This window comes from Calypte anna, chromosome 20, assembly GCF_003957555.1.
Source record: "Calypte anna isolate BGI_N300 chromosome 20, bCalAnn1_v1.p, whole genome shotgun sequence".
Taxonomy (NCBI): Eukaryota; Metazoa; Chordata; class Aves; order Apodiformes; family Trochilidae; genus Calypte; species Calypte anna.
In genome coordinates this window covers 14333213-14352121 of record NC_044265.1, presented here as the reverse complement: position 1 = coordinate 14352121, position 18909 = coordinate 14333213, and the positions used below count along the sequence as shown (strand labels likewise).

The window sequence follows — 18909 nt, the reverse complement described above, 5'->3', positions numbered from 1 at the left end:
CAATAGAACAGAAAACTCAATGTCAGGTATTTAGCAGTTTTAAAGCTTACCTAACTCTACTTTTTACTTATTTTTAGTGTATTTTGATTATCTGGACACCTCTAACCACACCTCTGCTGGCAGCCACAGTCTGCCAGAGTCAGCAGAGCATCAGTGACCATCCTACAGGTAAGTGCAGACCCCCAACAGGAGCAATGTGGAGTTTAAACCACAAACCTTCTCCCAGGATGGAGTTTTCCTTCTCCCCCTTTTCCATCTCCCTGTGGTTTCAAGTCAGTCAGGACGGAAGGACCCAGGTTTCACTCCTGCTTCATCCCCCAACTCCCAGTGACAGGGGGACCAGGGCTCCACGAGGGGGACTTTGCAGCACTAGAGAATGAAGACAGAGGTGGTGTCACTCAGGGGCAGCCCCTGCCCAGCTTAGGATCACTGTCCAGACTGGGGAAGATCCACACAGGGAGACCAGAACTGCAACACAGAACACCATAAGCTGTGCTATATTCATGTTATTCAACGTTATATTCATGTTATTCAATGTTATATTCATGTTATTCAGTGCTCACCACACCAATCAGCTTCACAGGCTGCTTTACAATACAGTGCAGCTGGTGTCAGGTTGTTGTTTTCTTCCAAAAACATCTCCAGATCCAGTTATCCAGTATTTGAGATGGTGACAAAAAGCCATGGACCAGCAGCAGCCAGACCTGGTGTCACCCCCATCCCTGTCACTACGGGGGCTCCCCAGCCCCAACCTTCCCTCCCACAGCCAGGAAGCTGCAGTGGGAGCCCCAGTACCTGCAGGTGCATAAACACTGATTTAATGAAGCCACTGAACAGTGCAGCCTCCCCCCAACACTCCCAGCCAACCATCGGAGCAGCTCTGGAACACTCCCAGTTAAAGAAGTGGAAAAGCAACAGTGCCTCAGAGAGCAGAGAGGAGGAGTTCAGATAAAGAGGCACAAAACCACAGCTGCAGGTTTTACCGCGTGTTTATTTTTCCAATACCACAAGGGACATACACGAGCAGGGCCCCCCCGAGGGCTCTGCAAACCAGACCTCTTCAAACTGTACACGACAGTGGCCCCAGAGGAGGCAGAGCCGGACCCCAGCTCTGCTCCTGATCTTTGGTAAGCAGGTCCTGGGCTCTGGCTCCTTCCCCCAGCACGAGGCTGTGGGGTGCAGGAAGGATAAACCATGTCAGAGATTAAACTTGTTGCATCCCTCAGGCTTGCATCTCACACAGGGACTTGTACGGTTAAAAAGGAAAAGTGCATGGTGAAGGGAGGTAGGAGAGAGCTAGAAAAGGGACAAGAGAAAATAAAAAAGAAACCCCCTACAACTGCTGTACCGGCTGCTCCGGTGACACCATCCATCTCTCCTCCCGCTGCAGCAACTCACTCTGGCTCAGTGATTGCTCCAAAGAGGAAGAACCATGGTTCTGCTCCCCAGCCCTGGATGCACAAGGATGTTCATCTTCTCACAGCTCCAGCAGAACAGCAGTGGCCTGGAGGAGCAGCAGGGTCACAGCAAACCCATCGCCACGGGCAGAGCCCAGGGACACCTTGAGCCTCACGTCAGGCAGGACCGGACAGTGGCTCTGACTACAGCTGCAGGTCAGTAACTAACACCACTTTAATGCAACACTGCTGTAGAGCCTGGAAATCCAAGGAAGGGGAGAGAAAAACAAAAAAAAAAAAAAAAAAAAAGAACCCTTTATGTTCTATGTACATTACATCCATTTACAGAGTTGGCCAGTACTGTGTACAACATATAAATACATGATCCAACAGATGCATAGAGGATACTTACAGGAGCCAAATAATTCACTTTATACATCCAAGAATGAAAATATAAAAAAAAATCAAACAAAAAAAACCCCCAAAACAAATAGGAAGAAATACTGCTTTAAGTGTTAGATGATGGTCACACAGATGCCCAGCTGGACGCTTGGTCAGATGTGGTCGTGTTGAGGTCCTTCTCGCCGGGCTGCAGCACGGAGGTCACAGGCTGCAGCAAGGAGCTCTAAGAGCCCCCAGCCTTCTGCAGGGGCTGGTGACAAGTCAGCCAAGAGGCAAGTGATGGCAGCTGGACGAGAGCTCGGCCAGGCACACAGTCCCTGGGGCCACACATTGTCCTGCAGACCAGCAGAAGGCATTTGGTTGGCACCTGACACTTTTTTTCTTTTTTCCCTCTCCAGTGGGCTCCATCCATCCACCCTGCCGAGGGAGCATCACCAGCTCCTGCTGCAGCATCCACAGGCCCCAGAGGACCATCAGGGCTCCACGCTCAGCCTTGCTGCACAGCCAGACTTCCCACACAAACCAGGAATGGAGATGGCAGGAGGGGAGAGTGGAAGACTGTCGGGCCTCACCTAGCGCAGCCCTGAAATGGAACACACCCCGTTCCAGTTCCTTTGGATGTCAAGGTTTCCTCAACGGAGGGTCCAGGGATTGCCCACAGCAAACTGCCTCTGGTGCCAGCCTCAGCACGTGGACCAGAGCACAACCAGCATTTCCAGGATGGCACAAAGCAGGAGGATGGCTCCGGCGGGAGCGGAACCGTGAGCAAGGGAGGGGTTTGCACTGGAGGTTTCCGTGGGAAGGGAAGTCAACTTTTCCTCACCAGAACAAAGTGTGGCAGCACTTCTACTATAACCAGGAGAGCATCTTGTGTACAGGTTTGAGGATCAGTCGTTACCAAAATACACACACTGAAGGTACACTCTGTCCCATGGCCAGAATTTATTATCTCACCACAAGGCACAATACACAAAGCTTAGAGGGTCCTATACAGTCGTCGTGACAGAAGGCCCCGCAGCCCTTACACATGATCATGGCTTTGAGGCTGCACGAGCACTTGAATGAGATCTCATCAACACTGCTGCTGTCAGCAAACATCTGCACAGAGAGGGAGGTGTTGTGGTTGGCAGCAAAGTTCGCTTTGTGGGTTAGCTGCATCACACTTCCAGCAAGGCTTCTGGGAAAAGCTGGAGTGTTGGATGAATAATTAAAGCTGCTGGAATTAAGCTGCAGCTTAGAAAGCTTCCCATAAAACGCTTGCTTGATATTGAGCTGGGAGGGTATGGAGGAAGGCTCCAAAGGGTGATTGTGTCCTTTTCCTGGTTCCCTTGACAACTTAAAAAATGGCAAGTCCATCCCCAGTGGGACACTCTGTGAGTGCTCGGATGGCTCCGTGGGGTTCTGTGCCGCATCCTTCAGGTTCTCCACGTTGCTCTTGGCCAGGCTGCCACACCCCAACACGTTCCCATTCTTAATTCCTCCCAGGGTGTCTCCCTGCTGCTTTGAAGTCCATTCCTCCCTTGCAGCTGGCATTCCCTCTCCTGGTGCACGGCTCTTGACCAGGGGCACCCGTTTGCTGGGGGACAAAGTTCCCATGGCTGACACTGGATCCAGAGCCCTGGAGTGATGCAGTCGCAGACTGGGGTTGCGAGGGAACCCAGAACCAAAGAGTTTTTTGCCTTGAACTCCATGGTTTTTGTTGGCTGATATACCTCCTGTCTGATTTGGACCAAGAGAGGTGACAGCAGGAGGTATGACACGAGGCTCCGTCGAGGCGTTCCGCTTCTCTGGACTTTTATTTGCAATGACACTTGTCACTGGGTTGTGCTGTGGCACCTGATGGACCTTGGACAATTCCTTTTGCTCCTCAAAACTACAGGAAGAGAATGTTCTTTCACGAGGGCCCGAGTCTTCAGGGTTCTGAGAGGCACTTGCCACATTTACCAGTTGGTCTTGGCGACTGAAAGCCAAGCCAACTTTGGAATGTTTTTCTGGAGCAGACTGATCCTCCACATCCTCTGCACTGGGCAGTGCTGCCCCTGATCCACACAGCATTCCCTGGGGACCTATGGAAGATGTCACTGAGTGGAAGTCATCGCTCTGACTTAGGACACTCCTCTTTATCCCTACATCTGGAGAAGATCCTTTGCCAAAATAGCAACTGCTGCCTCTATCCAGTTCCAGGGAGTGACTTTCTGGCTGCTTGTCCAGCACTGGCTGTGTAACCTCCAGCTTGATGCTGGCGTGAGATACTGGGAGAACTTCTTCCAGGGGGAGGCTCCCCTTAAGCAGCTGCATCACCAAAGGGTTGTTGGTTTCAACTGAGGACGTGGGCCGGGCAGCACCCCTCTGCTGCTCAGGCTTCTGGGGCGATGGTGCCCGTGGTGCCCAGCCCCGGGCTGGAGGCCCAGCACCCACTGCTGCCATGGCAGGGAAGTCCACACCACGGGCCAGACCATCTGATTCCCCAGAGGACTGGGATCTGATCCTGTCACCTCTCTCTGAGCTGCTGGGACAGGAGGACTCTTTTCCAGCCACCTCCCTGCAGCTGACGCTCCTGAAACACAAATCCATCTCCACACTCTCATCAGCCACATCACCTTCAAAGTCTGAGGCAGTCTCTGTTGTTTCACTGTGTGTGCTCTGAACTTCAGCATCTCCATTTCTCTGCGACTCTCCAGTCTCTCCCAGTGCCTGATGTGCACCTTCTGGTGCTGTTCTGGGGCACCACTCCTGCAGCTGCAGGAGTTTTTCAGAGGTATCTATCCTGCTCTGAGATCTGAAGTCATCCTGTGACGAGGGTTTCACCAGGTCCCCTGTGTCCTGCTCCTCCTCACCACCTGCTTTGCCATCACTGGAGCTCTCTGCCCGGGGGTGGGAGCAGTTACACAGGGCAGGGGCCACGCTCTCTGCTCCACCACTCACTGCCTTGGAGTTGCTGCCATCAGCCACACGTTTTTCCACAAATGTCTCAGAGCCATTAAATCTAAAGCTCATCACCATCTCTGGCTCTTTAATGGCTGGTGACACTTCTGGCAGCAGAGGGGGACAACTGGGGGAATTCTCCTTTGTGTCTGAGTGACAATCCAGCTGCACGGGGGGAGAAGGGACATCTCCAGGTGCTGACACAGCCCCATCTCCCATGGCACCAACAGCAGGTCCCTGCCAACGGGACAGACTGCTCTCTGGAGGGACCAGACACTTCAGCTTCAGACTCTGCCTCTCCTGAGGTGCAGCACAAGGAGGGGGCTGGGTCCGTGGCTCAGAGAGGAGCTGCTGCTCAGGACTCTCCTCCTGCCTCTCAGGAGCTGCGTTTCCCAAGGCTGACCCAGTCCAAGCCTCACAGAGCTGCCTGCCAGGGCAACCATCGCCAGGCTGAGCTCCTCCTGAGCCTGCAGCACACTCCACACCACCGCTTTCCTCTCTCTGTGAGGACAAGGGGCCTTCTCTGGCAGAGCAGAAGGGACTCGTGTTCACCTCCTCAGCCCTCTCTCCCTTCAGACAGGGGGGCGGCAGTAGTTGTGCTCGCTGCAGATCTGACGGGCGCTTCCCACGGGTTCTCTTGGATCTCCTGTGCTCGGTGCGGCTGCGGGATCCTCCTCCTCCACCACCACCTCCTTCATCCCTGCTTCTCCCTCCACCTGGGCCACCCCCTCCTCCGATGGCTGCTGTGGCAGCTTCTCGCTGGGCTCGGGCCTGCAGAGCTCGGGCTTTGATGTCTGCGAGGGTTCTGGCCCCGGCCCGGCCCCGGCTGGAGGGCTCCGTGTTGGGGATGATTCTGGGGCATATCTGGTAAGTGGGCTGACCTTTAACCACCCAGGGTGGTTTAATACGTGAAAGTTGAATCTGGACAAAGAAAAAAAAAAGAAAAAAAAAAATAGGGGAAAGGGATTAGTGCTGAACCTGACCATTTCCAGACAGAGAAATGCATTTTATTGGCACCCGTTCATCACAATCCTTACTGCAAGAATTCAAACCTACATTTGGAATTCCAACTTAAAAATTAATTTTGGCAGAAAAGCACCATGCTCTCCATAGCCTCTGTGTAAAGCTCTGTCATGCTTTACGTGATGTTAATATTGGCATGTTTGGGGTTTTTTTACCAGAGCCCATAAACAAATACACAATAAGTGATTTGCATTCAGATTTTCAGAAATTAGAGTGGTCTCCTCTGCATCAGGATATTACCCTGAAGCTAACACGATGGACACCTCCAGTTAAAATGGGGAAAGTCAGACAGAATTCTGGGATTCTGCCCCAAAGGGAAGGAACTGAGAAACTACACAGGAGAAAGGATACGATTTGAAGGTTTCTTCTGCAGCTGGCTTCAGAAGTGATTTCTGTAGCTGCAGAAATGCAATCTAGGAGAGCAAGTCAAGGTTACCCAGTGCTCTTGTGCAAAGACCTTGGACTGATTTTCCACTCTAAATGAGATAGGGAACTGCAGCAGCAATCAGTGCTCAGCCAGCTCTCCCAGCAAAACCCTTCCACTGCTTCTCCAAAGATGACAACCCTTGACATTTTAATAACATTTTGATGCTACTGATCATGACAGCCCCGAGATACCAAGCAGCTCTAATTCCCTTTCCTACCCGGATGGGTGGGACTTTTGGCTCCTCTTTAGTAGGCTGTGGCTTTTCTGGGTGAACACTTTCAATTGTGTTACGAAAGGACTGACGATCTTCAAGCCGGGGCTTCTTTTCGGGGAAGGAGGCAGAGGCAGCCTCCTCAAAGCATTTCCTCTTCTGGTCCTTGGGCTCCTGAGCAGAGCTCTCCTGGGGCAAACTGGGAATTCTGTTTGCAGTTGCCAACGATGGATCTTCTGATTTACTGTGTGGTTTGGAAGTCTCTGCAGAGAGGTGCGAGTCTGAACTCTCCGGCTTCAGCCCAGCAGCCGAAGGGCCGGTCACCTCATCTTTCTTCAGGTCTGTCTCAGGCTTTGACTCTTTATGGAGAGAGGAATCTGGTCCCACTGAAGCAGGCTCTTTGGGAGCCTCTGTTTGCTCAGGCTCACGCAGTTTGTAGAGGCTCCTCCTGGCTCTGCAGCGCAGGTCAGCCCGGGAGCGTTTCCTGAAGCGCCCGTCCCTCTGCCGCGTGGAGGGGCCACGGGGCAGCCTGGCCTCTCCTTTAACAGACACTCCTGTCCTGTTCTCTGCATCTTCTTGCACCAAATTCTGCTCCTGGGATTCTTCTTGGGTCAGGCCCAACCTACGAGGCAAACATAAAAACTAGCTAAAAGCTAAAGCCCATCCTAATTTAAGGATTTCATCGCTTAATTGTAGCTGCACTGTCACCACAGGGGTCACAGAGCAGGCAAAACCTCAGTCTGCAATGAGATGACCTACACATCACTGCCACAGGGCAGGAGAAAAAACAATTAAATGTGAAGATGTGTGATGGAAAATGAGTAGTATTAACTTGTCTCAGAAACAAAACAGGCGGGCTGCAAATTTCTGCTGTGCCCCAGCCAGTTCCACCAAGGGTTCCCCTGAACCATTCACCCCACGGCCTCCATTTTCTCAAGGAGCTGATACTGCATCTTCTCAGGTATCCACAAGCAGAAACACACTCTGCCACTCCACAAACACAGATAAAATGGGATAGATAAGGTAAATTTTCTCACTTTTGTCCATAGTAGTCCTCAAAGAACTTCTCTTTCCATTGCTCCACTCTCTTTTCCTTTTCCATCTCCTGCCGAATTCGAACTTGCATCTCATGGGTGAATTCACCTTCGTGGAAACAAGAGACTGAAGTTCAGCTCCAAACCAAACTGATGCTGCACATGCAGCCCTTCCAACTCTAGCAGCACAGGAGCTGTACATACATGAAGGATATTGCCCTGCTCTCCAAACCACATGCTGCCTGCAACTCCTTAAGGACAATGCTCACACAGCCTCAAGCAAGTCTGAAAATAAATCATGTTTTACCAGACACAGGCCACCATTTAAGGAAATACAAGTCTGGCACTACTTTACACCTCCACCATTTCATTCTGGAAGTACCATGGTACCAAAGGAAAACGTGTATTTGATTTTAAAGGAATAATAAAAAAAAAAAATAAAAAAAAATGAGGGGACATCGCCAGATACACTGCAAAGCTGGACTCCATTCCTGATAGTTAGCTGTAAAACAAAGAAAAAAAAAATCCCAGATACACTGCAAAGCTGGACTCTATTCCTGATAGTTAACTGTAAAAGAAACAAAAAAAATCCCAGAAAACGAGGACCTTTTCTCCAGCTCCCCAGGAAAGCAAAGTCCCTCACCATCAGCCAGTCGCTCCCTCCAGCTCTGCGCAGCGTGGGTGAAGAACTCGTTGTTCAGGGCGCTGCCACTGAGACGCATCAGCCCGTCAGCCCCCACCTGCAGGGACACACAGCACCTGCTCCAGCCCTTCTGCAAGCAAGAGGCAGGGCAGTGAATGGAATCCACCCGTGACCTGCACCCACACACCTGTCTGTCCACCTCGGGGAGCAGGTAGAGGAGCTGCTGCTGGAAGTGCGACGGGAGCGCGTTGAAGGTTCTGGAGTTGATCAGAGCTCGCAGGTTTGTGTTGACCAGGATGGACCCAGGTGTTTCAAAGTCAATGTCCTCACCCCGGTTTCGTTTCATTTGCCCTGGAGATTAAGGACAGGCAAATAAGATCAACATTATTATATAAAAGTATTTCAACATTATGGGGAAGAGATGCATGTCAAACTACTAGTGCCAAAGGAGGGAGATCTGTGAGAAAAGCTCTCAAGTATGAAGATTCTCTAACACAGCAATTAACAGACATGCACCTGGAACTCTGACATTTCTGTCACATTCTGACATGTTTCTGTCTCATCCAGGTATAATTCTCAATGCTGCTCCTCAGAGTAGGCAAACCTTTAAACTATTGTCTCAGGAAGGTTCAGCTTGCGATCCCTGAGATTGTCCTTTGCCTCAACACCTTGTTGTTCTTTTCTTAGACATAAATGGACTTCAAAATCGTTTGCTCTTTATGAAGAATTATTCTTCCAACTTTACTCAGTGCCACCTACCAGGTGCAGGCTTCCGGATGCCTCTGAGCAGCTGTGGGGGATCCCTGTTTATTTCTGTTCGACTGCGCAAGGTGGCTTTGCACAGCGCCAAGGAGCTGCTGCTGCTGCTGGATGTGCTGCTGCTCTCCCCATCAGCGTGCCTTCCCGTGAAGCCTGAAACCAAAACCATTTCATAAAAACGTACAAGGGTCAGCAGAAGCCCAAACTGGAGAGTGGTTTAACACACAAGATTTATTTGCTATTAACAGATCCACCATCACAGGGCATTGCCCAGTTACCGACTACTGTGATGGAGTTAAACACACAACTCTACAGTCCCACGTGCTCTCAGTAAGAGTTAAAGAAATCCTCAGGAAAATTGAATAGATAATGAGGGACTACTGATTAAAAGCTATATGTGCAGTCCTTAGAAACCCCCACAAGAAAAGCAAGGCTCACCAGAGGCAGACTCCATGTGTGCCCCGTTCACTTTCAGCGGTGTTAAGACCACACGTGGCAACATCACCCCAGTCTTTTTCTTTTGTTTGGTTGTCTGCAGCCCAGAAAGAAACCAAAAACACACAAAAAAGGAACAAAGACATTATGGAGGAGTAAAATAAGCTTTGAAGCAACACATTCCTCAGTTAAAGAACTCCCCAGTTCCTAGGTAAACCTGCAGGTGCTGTTGCATTTATGAAGAGCAGAGAATTCCAAGTCATCTCCCTGCACACGATCCCTCCCCATCCTGCAACCCCCAAGGGAGCCAGCCCAGACCTCTCTGAGGGCCACTGCAGTCACCCAGGTATGGGGCAGAAATAAAATCTCTCCCTGAAAGGCTTCACCCTTCCCATCATTCCCACTTTCTCCTACCTGGGAGGCAGCTCTGTGGCTCTCCCTGGTAGCAGGAGGTCCCTTGCTCTGAGATTCAGTGGAGCAGGAGGCGTTAGAGGAGGTTTCATCAAGAGACACTGAAAGACACAGGTGCCTGGTCAGACACAGAAGCAGACCCTGCAGCTGAAGAGGAATGTCATTAGGCACTTACCATCATTATCACCACTCACAGTGCTGGCTTCATTGGACTCGCAGCTCTCTGCATCTGCTGTATCCTCCAGCTCCTCCCCTTCTGGCACAGAGAGATTCCGGGACCACTGCAAGGCATCCTTCTAAAGGGGCAAAGAGACTGGGATGCTACAGCTAAAGGGGCAAAGAGAACTGGGATGCTACAGCTAAAGGGGCAGAGAGAACTGGGATGCTACAGGCCTCCCTCCCCACCCCAACTTTAACCAACAGGAACAGTAGTAAACACAGTTTTTAAACCTTGCCCCTTTTTTTTTATCATCTTTCCTATCTTAATCCTTGAAACAAAAAGGTATTTAAAAGCATATTTGGGCTCACAGTGGCACAGATGTCACACAAGCTACTCTCACACTTCACAGACACCTCCTAGACAAGTAACTCAAACATATCCAAAGCACTAACACTGATCACTCATCAAGCAGTGCCTATTAAAGAGAAGTCTCTCATTCTTGTTGCGAAGGAACAGGTAGCATCACAGTAGCCAAAGACTAAAATAGGCAGCCCAAGAGATGTATTTCCTGCTTGCATAATCAAAGCCATTTCAATGCTGTCTATTTGCAGCTAAATATGGCAATTCAACACCATTTTCTGGAAGCAGAAAAAAAGAAAGAGGCAAACGAAATAGCTGAGATACCTGTTGTCTATCAAGCTGATATTTATCAGAGAATGCAACAGCACACAACAATGCCAAAGAAAAGCCTGAGACCAGAAACATGTTCAATGTTTATGATTACTGGGACAATAAACTAAAAATAAAAAACATTCCAGAGAGACCTCACGATCCAAGGAAAATGGTGGTGCTAAACATACAGGGACTGCAGTGGAACCCAGAACAAACAGCCAGCAGAATGAATATACATTTTCCTATCAAGATTTTACTTGTAGCTACAAGCTCTCAGACCAGATTAATTTCTTGGTTGGCTGTGCTCCCTTGTGGCTGGCAGAAAAGGAGGGAATGGGATTGTCTTGATAAGCAGCCACCTGAGTTGGACACCACATCCTGGAATAAGAGGATTTATCTTGCTTGTGCAATTCAAGAAGTGGGGGGTTTCAAAGGGAGTTTATCCCATATGGCAGAAGAGAGCTGGAAGCTCTCACAAAATAATGATTTCCAGACACACTCTCACAGGAGGATCTCACCTGCAGCACGTTCAGCTGCACACAGGCAGAACTCACCCCCTGACCCTGAGCTGGGAGCAGGAAGCTTTACCTTGAGGGTGAAGAGGCTGATGCGTCCGGGCAGTTTGTAGAAGAGCCCATCCCCTCCCCTGGAGTTGGAGTGCAGCATGGCATTGAGGCAGGCAAGGGGAGAGGTGCCACTGCAACAGAGCCACAACACTTGTGAGAAATGGCCCTACCAAGAAAACACTCCTGAAGTTTTGTCCTCAACAGGCACCATCTTGCTGACAGAGGCAGAGAGAGGACGTCTGGTAAGGGCACAGGACAAGCACTCAGTCACAACAGGATTAATTTTAATTTTTGACCTCATCAGCCTCAACACATCACAGCAAAGGAATCAGAAGAAAACAGGAAATGTTACACCTATTTTAAAGTTACTCTCAGCCATTTTTAGACATTTCTGATTTTTATTACCTGTTTCCTCCCTTTCTTTTCTTGAACCTTCCACAGTTGGTTTGATTTCACAAAAAACAAAACCCAAAACAAACCCCAAACAACAAACCCCAAACAAAAAGCCAAAACCAAAGAACCTATCCAGGGTTATTCAGCAGTAGAAAGATGCAAACAAACTCAGCATCAATCACACACAGATGTGTTTCTGGAATGTCTTCCCTGACACGTCACAGACAGAACCACACTAGCAGAGTTAGATATAAAATCTCTGGTGCCAATTTGTCAAATCCCAGGACACTCCCTGGTGCAAGGACCACCCTGCCCTGACACTGAGGGGACTTCCGTGCCACGTAACCTCGTGTTTTCCAGCACGTCACCCGTGAACATGCAGAAAGTGACCTGGAAAAGACATTGAAGCAGTATTGATTTCATTCCTATTAAAAGTGAAACTAAAAACTGGATTGAGACCAAACATTTCAAAGAAAATGATTCTCAAATTGAAAACTTAGAACAATTCTGTTTCTGTTCTGAGTGTGTTTGGGACATTTCCTCATAGGCTTTGGTAAAAAAAAAACAAAACCAAAAGATTACCTTGATTCACTTTCAGATACTATGACAAAAATTCCCAGCTTCCTGTCCTACTGGACAGTGTTCAACAGTGCCCCGAGGCACAGGGCACGAGTTGGAGAAGAGCAAAATAAACAAGTTTTCCCCAAAATGCAAAAATAAAAACCAAAAAACTAACCAAAAAAACCCCAACAAAACCCAAACAAACAGTTTAGACTCTCTGAGGAGCCAGAACTCAGCAATGGTGCTGGGCTGTGTCCTGGCCCATTAGTGATCCCAAGGCAGGGCTCACCAGCTCAGGATCAGGATTGATTCAAAGGGGAAAAAACCTCTGCAGGCAACAAGTAGTTTCCTTCAGGAAATGGAGTTTCAGGAAAGGCTTCTGGACAAGCACCAGCAAATCCACAGCATATTTAGGCAGGCAGGATCACCACCTTCATTCTGTGAACAATAATGCCCTGGAAAAAAAACCTCTTTTTTTTTTTTTCCCCTTAAAGCAGAGAATTTCTGACCATGGAAGGAAAGGCAGAGATCCCAAGGGACAAGCACCAACCTTCACAGGAATGGTTTAGCTCTGTGGGATTGAACTTGACACATGCTCCAAGCTTGGTCTTCAGCTACACAGTGTGGCAGGTCACTTGTCAGAGAGGGGAGATAATTTGTGAGTGTGAGGAGAGCCCTGCTGGAACCTTTAGCAGGGACACACACAGATCTTCAGCCATCTGCTTGGGTTAAAGGACTGATGTAAGAAAGGTCTGGAGCACCGAGGTATCTGAAAGCCCTCATGAAACTCCCATCTGAACTGTACTCAGTGAGCCTGGTGCCCATACCCAAAGCAGTGCAAAGTGCCAGCAGGAGGGGGTTTGTTCCTCTCCAAACAGCACCAACTCTAACACACTCCTCTGGGTACATCACCAGGTTTCACCATTCAAACCCCCCAGCTGCTTCCTGAGGTCAGGTCAGACACAAAGGAGGAGCAGAACCAAGGGAACACTGAGTGGTTGGCTCCCAGCAGAGACTGGGGCACCTGCTGTGGCAGGGGAAAGACCAGGCTGGCAAACACCAACACCAGAGACAGCCCAGGGGGATGGATTTCCACAGAGCCAACCCCGGGGCAGTCCCAGGACACTGCTGCTCCTGTCTCTGGGAATCAAACTTGGTTTGCTTGCCACCCAGCACTAACTGAGGCATTTGGGCTATCAGTTACCTACTTCCTTTGATCTGTATTTCTTTTCTCCTCTTGTCACAGAAATGGATGGAAGTTGACAGGAAATTAACCAAGGGAAGCAGATCCCCCCCTCCTGTCATTTCCAAGGCTCTGTATCAGGTTCTTTTCCACACAAACCCACAGTGAGATGAGCAGCTCCTCTGCCACCAGAGTGTGAGCTGTGCTATCACACTGCTCCAAAGTCTGAGCAGAAGCCAGGAGAGCAATATAAAATAAAGATGACTTTTATGAGCCTCCTAAAAGAGAATGTCTGCTCTAGAAATGAAACATCAGAGGTGACAGAACTTAATCTGCAGTCACACCAGAGTCACAATAACAGAAACTACTGGGAGCTACTTAGGAGAGAGAGAAGCATCCAAGTGGTAAGTACCAGACAGTGCAGGAGTGCTACCTGCACGAGGCATTGATTTCACAACAGATGGGTGAAGGGGACTCTCTCTGTTACCAACAAATCCAAGAGCAGCTTCCAGTTATTGTCAAAGAAAAAGCCTCACAACCTGTACAGAAATGTCTATAAATGCCATCTGAAATGGCCAGGCTGGAACGAGAAAAAAGGAAGAGAGGTGGGCTGGGGATGAAGCAGAATTGCAGAAAGCACCACAAGGCTCCACACCACGGTTCAGACAAGATCATCAATACTAACCTCATTTCCTTCAGTCCTTCAGACTCTATGACCTGCAGAATCTGCTTGGGGGTCATAGGAGCATCAGAGTAATTTTCCAGCACCTGAAAAGGCAGAAATCATGTGTTATTTCAGAGTTTCCTTCTGCATGCACACAGCTGCTCAGTAAGGTGCCTCTTAGAACTTTATTCATCTGCAAAAGACTCACCCTAAACATTTCATGCTACCTCATGATCTGATCGTGGTGATCATCACACGAGGCTTCCCTTAACCTGGTCCCTAATTAACTGAAATATGAACATGAAGGACAGAAAAAAGCAGAGTTTGGCCTCAGCCCCATAGCATGAACCCAGAGGCAGCTTTCCCACCAACTTCCATCACACCAGAGAGAGCCAGTGCCAGACACAGCTTGGGAAGCTGCAGAGCTTGGGACAACACTGCACACCTTCACACCTCTCACTAAATCCAGTGTTCTTCTGCCAGTAAAGACACCGAGTGTGAAGCTGCAGAATTCAGCAGCACCTCTGCCCCAGGTCACAGCACTCATTTCATCTTGGGCCCATCCCAAGAAGGGCTCCATGGGCAAGAGTCAGAATTCAGCACAGGACAACAACAACAGTAAAGGATGTCAAAAAAACTATGACTAAAGACACTAAAAAGACCTGGACTGCTTGCTTGTGGAAGAAAAGCAGTAAAATCAGGTATTAAAAAGGCAAAACAAGAAACAGCAGCTCAGCCTGTCATACATTACATGATGAGCAGAGGTGTCACCTACATGCAAAGCAAAGAGGCTCTGAGATGGATTTTTTTTCCCCAAGCCTGTGGAACTTATTACTCCAAACTGCCTAGAAGCAACAACTCAAAAAGAGGAGCAGACATTTCTGTGGGTAAGGAGATTACCCACATAACCAGGAAACAATGGACAAAAATAAGATGCAAACCATGCTGTTTCCTGGGGAGCAGATCACCCTACAGCTGCCTCCCACACCCCCTCTCCTCACTGGCCCTGCCCCAGACACTGCTGCTCCCTGAATGCAAAAAGCACCAAGATCCACAGGGCCTGAGTGAGCAGGAAGGCTGAGAAACTGCCACAGGCACTGACTGGGGAACCTCTGATGGTAACTGCCCTGAATTCCCCCAGCGTGGCCACAAGGACACTCACAATCCTGATTTCAGCTGTCCCTGTGCAGGCTTCCAGTCTGACTTGAGGGAGAAGCCAGTGGGGGGAACTCAAAACGCCCCATTTTGTATCAGCAACATCCAGAACTGAGTCACTGCAGTCCCAGGGCAAAGGCACAGGGCCTGCTGACACTTCAAACAATTTAAAAAAATAATTAAAAATATACATATAGATGTTGTGCAGGGCCCAGCTGCACCTCCATGCCATCCCCTGCCCCTGGAAGAGGAGGAACCCCAGCTCGTGGCACTGAGCTCTGCACTTCAGTGGCACTTGGTGACAAAAGGAATTTCTTACAGCACGTCCACCCAACTGTTCTCTGCAGATGCCTCAGGATCATAAAGCATCAGGGGAGCTAACCTGGCAGGGGAGGGAAATCTGAGAACTGGGTAACCTGAACACAATGGAACCACCAGGGGCTTAAAGAAAAGCTCAAAGGAAGTGCTAAGCCATACTCTGAGTCAAGGAACCCCACCAGGTTACACCGTGTCCTGGGATCTGTGTCCTGAGCCCAGGGCAGGAGGCACCACATGGAACACTCCTGCTCCCAGGAAGGCAGGAATGCTGCACCCTGCCTCTGGAGGGGCAGACACAGAGCAAACCCCACAGCCAGACACTCAGCACCAACCAGCACTCCCATAAAGAGAGAAGATCCTGTGCTCAGGGGAATTTCCAGTGCCCAGCTGTATCAAGTGTCCATCCTGCCAGGGCAGAGCAGCCCCTGCAGCCACCCCTGCCCCTCCATCCTGCCCCTCCATCCCTGTCCTTCCATCCTGTCCCTCCATCCCTGCCCCTTCATCCTGTCCCTCCATCCCTGCCCCTCCATCCTGTCCCTCTACCCCTGCCCCTCCATCCTGCCCCTCCATCCCTGTCCTTCCATCCTGTCCCTCCATCCCTGCCCCTCCATCCCTGCCCCTCTACCCCTGCCCCTCCATCCTGTCCCTCCATCCCTGTCCCTCCATCCCTGCCCCTTCATCCTGTCCCTTCATCCTGTCCCTCCATCCCTGCCCCTCCATCCTGTCCCTCCATCCCTGCCCCTCCATCCCTGTCCCTCCATCCTGTCCCTCCATCCCTGTCCCTCCATCCCTGTCCCTCCATCCCTGTCCCTCCATCCCTGCCCCTCCATCCCTGTCCCTCCATCCCTGCCCCTCCATCCTGTCCCTCCATCCCTGCCCAGCCCCAGGACACAGCTCCAGCAGCACTGCCTCTTCCTCACCCCTAAACCCGAGGTGTTTTTCCCCTCCTCTGTTTGTAACCCTGACAGCCCAGGGTTCCCAGACCCCTAATTACAGGAATTCACATCACCCCCACAATTAATTTCCCAGAGGCCTGGTGCTGGCAGCACTTTCTGAACAGCCCCATGGTTGTGGGGGTTCAGCTCCATTCCAAAGGCTTCTCAGATGGAATGTGCTTCACGTGAGCTCTGCAGGAGCAGCAGCACTGAAAAGCACTTTTTGCCCAATTCCCAGAAACATGGAGAGGAATGCACAATGCTGCCACGGCCCTCAGGAAGGAGAGCTGACAGCATCCTGACAGGGAGCATGTGTAAGAGGAGTGTTACAGAAAGATCTATTTTTAGTGGGTTTACAATCAGTCCTGTGAGCTGCAAGTGCAGCTCCACAACTCTGGGTCTCTCTAAGTGGATAATCCAGGAGGAGATTGTTCTATTTCTGGTCCATCAATGGCTCTAAGATGCTGCTGAGGCTCAGACACCTCCTGCACCCACTGTGCCCAAAGGGCAGGTGAGAAGATCCCTTCTCCATCACCCCGTGAGGATCAGGAGGTGCTGGGAGATGGCTCTGGAGTCCCAGCCCATCAACACTGCATTTTCCCCACCTCTCAGGGCTCAGGACAGATGGGTGAGGGGGCTCTGTGCCTCTGCACCCCCCAGCACAGCACCCCAGACACAGCCCAGGTTCTCAGAGAGAAACCCCCAGCGAAGTGCCAGCCCACCAGCTGCCTGCAGCCAGGTCCTACAGGGGCTTGGGTCCTTTTTTCAAGTTTTTCAAGCACAGCCACATAAGTCTAAACCATTAGGATCTGCACACAAAAGATTGTGCAAGTTGCTGGAGGACAGATGCTTGTCTGATTAGGTTTCCTCTTGGCAAGCAGTAAGAAAACACTCTGGGAGCCAAACAAATCTCACTCAGGAGGAGCACCAGGACTGCACTTCAGTGCCCTCCGAGCCAGACACCAGCCTCAGCTGGACTCACCCACAGTCCCCTCAGCATGTCTGTGTGCCCCAGCACTAAAACTGGCCTGGCAAAACCAAAACACACACAAAAGATAAAAAAAAAACCCTAAAAAAAATTAAAAAAACACAACCAAGGCAACAAACCCCCCTCAGGCTCTGCCAATCCCTGCTTGGAGATCCCAGGTGTGCAGGATCCATCCCCCCAGCCCCAGGTGGTTGGATCTCCCCTTACCCCGGGTTTGGGCACTCCTGGGTGTCACTGTCACAACGAGGGCAGAGGCCAAAGGGAAGGAGCTCCCCCAGCCCCCCAGAACCCCCCCAGCCCCCCAGAGCCCCCCCAGGACCCCTCCTGAGCCCCCCACCCCCCTCCTTTGTCCCGGTGTTTGTACAGATTTCACACAGAGGAGTCCCCAGCCATGACCCAAACCCCCCCTGACACCCCCTAAAGGAACAAAAAGCCCCAGACAAACCCCCGGGGTGACTCCTGAACCTCACCAATAACCCCTGAGCACACCAATCCCAGCCCCGGGCTCGGCACCGGTACCGGTACCGGCGGTGTCCTGAGGGCTGCGGGTGCCGGGAGGAACCGGAGCCTCAGGAATTAAACCAAAAAGTTCTGACAGTGCTGCCCGGTACCGGTCCCGGTCCAGGCCTCACTCCGAAGGCTCCAGTTCCTCCCTTGAGCCTGAAAGGAACAAACCGAACCGGACCCGGGAACCCCGCGGCCCCAAACACCGAACGGCCCCGGGAGTTCACCCGGGCCCCGCCACACCCCGGCCCGGGGCCCCTCGGCGGGCAGGCGGCCCAGCCCGGCCCACTTCCCCTCACCGGGCCGGGGGCTGCATTCCCCCCCTCCCGGCTCTCTTCTGCTCCCCCCCCGGGCCGGGATCCCGCCCGCAGCACCGGGGGGCACCGGCGGCCCCCCCACACCGGCAGACCCGGGCCCCGGCCTGGAGCCTCCGGGCCGCAGCGCCCGCCCGCCCCCCCCCTTCCGGCCCGTTACTCGAGGAGGGGCCGGGCCGGCGGCGAGCGGAGCTGCCGGGGCGGGTGAGGCCTCTCGGGGCCCAGCAGAGCCCCCGCGGCCGCTCCCCGGGGCCCGCCCCAGGCCTCTCCCGGTGTCCCCGTTCCCCCCTCACCAGGCGGGCGGCCTCGGCCCACGTGCGCTCCTTCTTCCTCCGCTGCTTCATCTCCTTCATCCTCCTCCTCCTCCTCCTCCTCCTCCCGCGCGGGGCGGCGGCGCGGCGGGCGCGGGACCGTTAGGCGCGCGCGGGCGGGCGGGCGGGCGGCGGGGGCGGGGCGGGGCGCGCGCGGGGCGGCGGGCGCGCGGGGCGGGGCGGCGGCGGCGGCGGGCGGGGCGCGAGGCGGGGGCGGCTCCGGGCGCTACGGGAGGAGGAAGAGGAGGAGGAGGAGGAGGCGGCGGAGGCGGCTCGGGCCCGGCATAACAACGGGGTCAAAGGGCCGGGAGCAGCGGGGGAGGAGGCGGGGCTCGGCGACGGTGGCCGCGGCGGGACACGGCGGGACCAGAGCGGCCGCGACCGGAGGGGCGGAGCCTTCGGGGTGGGGAGGGCGGAGGGCGGGAGGCGCGCGCGGCGGGGCCTGGGCCTGTTTGAAGGAAAACAAACCGCAAGGGCTGCCGGGACTTGTAGTCCCCGCCGCCCCCGCTCCCGCCCAC

General features: G+C 52.1%; 1 protein-coding gene across 1 annotated transcript; it reads right to left on the bottom strand.

Moving 5' to 3' along the window:
* Positions 1–971: 971 nt before the first annotated feature.
* ASXL1 (ASXL transcriptional regulator 1) lies at positions 972–18469 on the bottom strand. The gene is made up of 12 exons (XM_030463027.1): positions 18374–18469; positions 13888–13970; positions 11088–11196; positions 9843–9963; positions 9671–9768; positions 9260–9353; positions 8822–8974; positions 8250–8413; positions 8063–8159; positions 7423–7528; positions 6392–7007; positions 972–5645 (listed from the first exon to the last, which is right to left on the bottom strand). Exons 1-12 carry the CDS (start codon positions 18431–18433, stop codon positions 2745–2747), a joined length of 4602 nt encoding a protein of 1533 aa, XP_030318887.1. The 5' UTR covers positions 18434–18469; the 3' UTR covers positions 972–2744.
* Between the last annotated feature and the right edge of the window lie 440 nt (positions 18470–18909).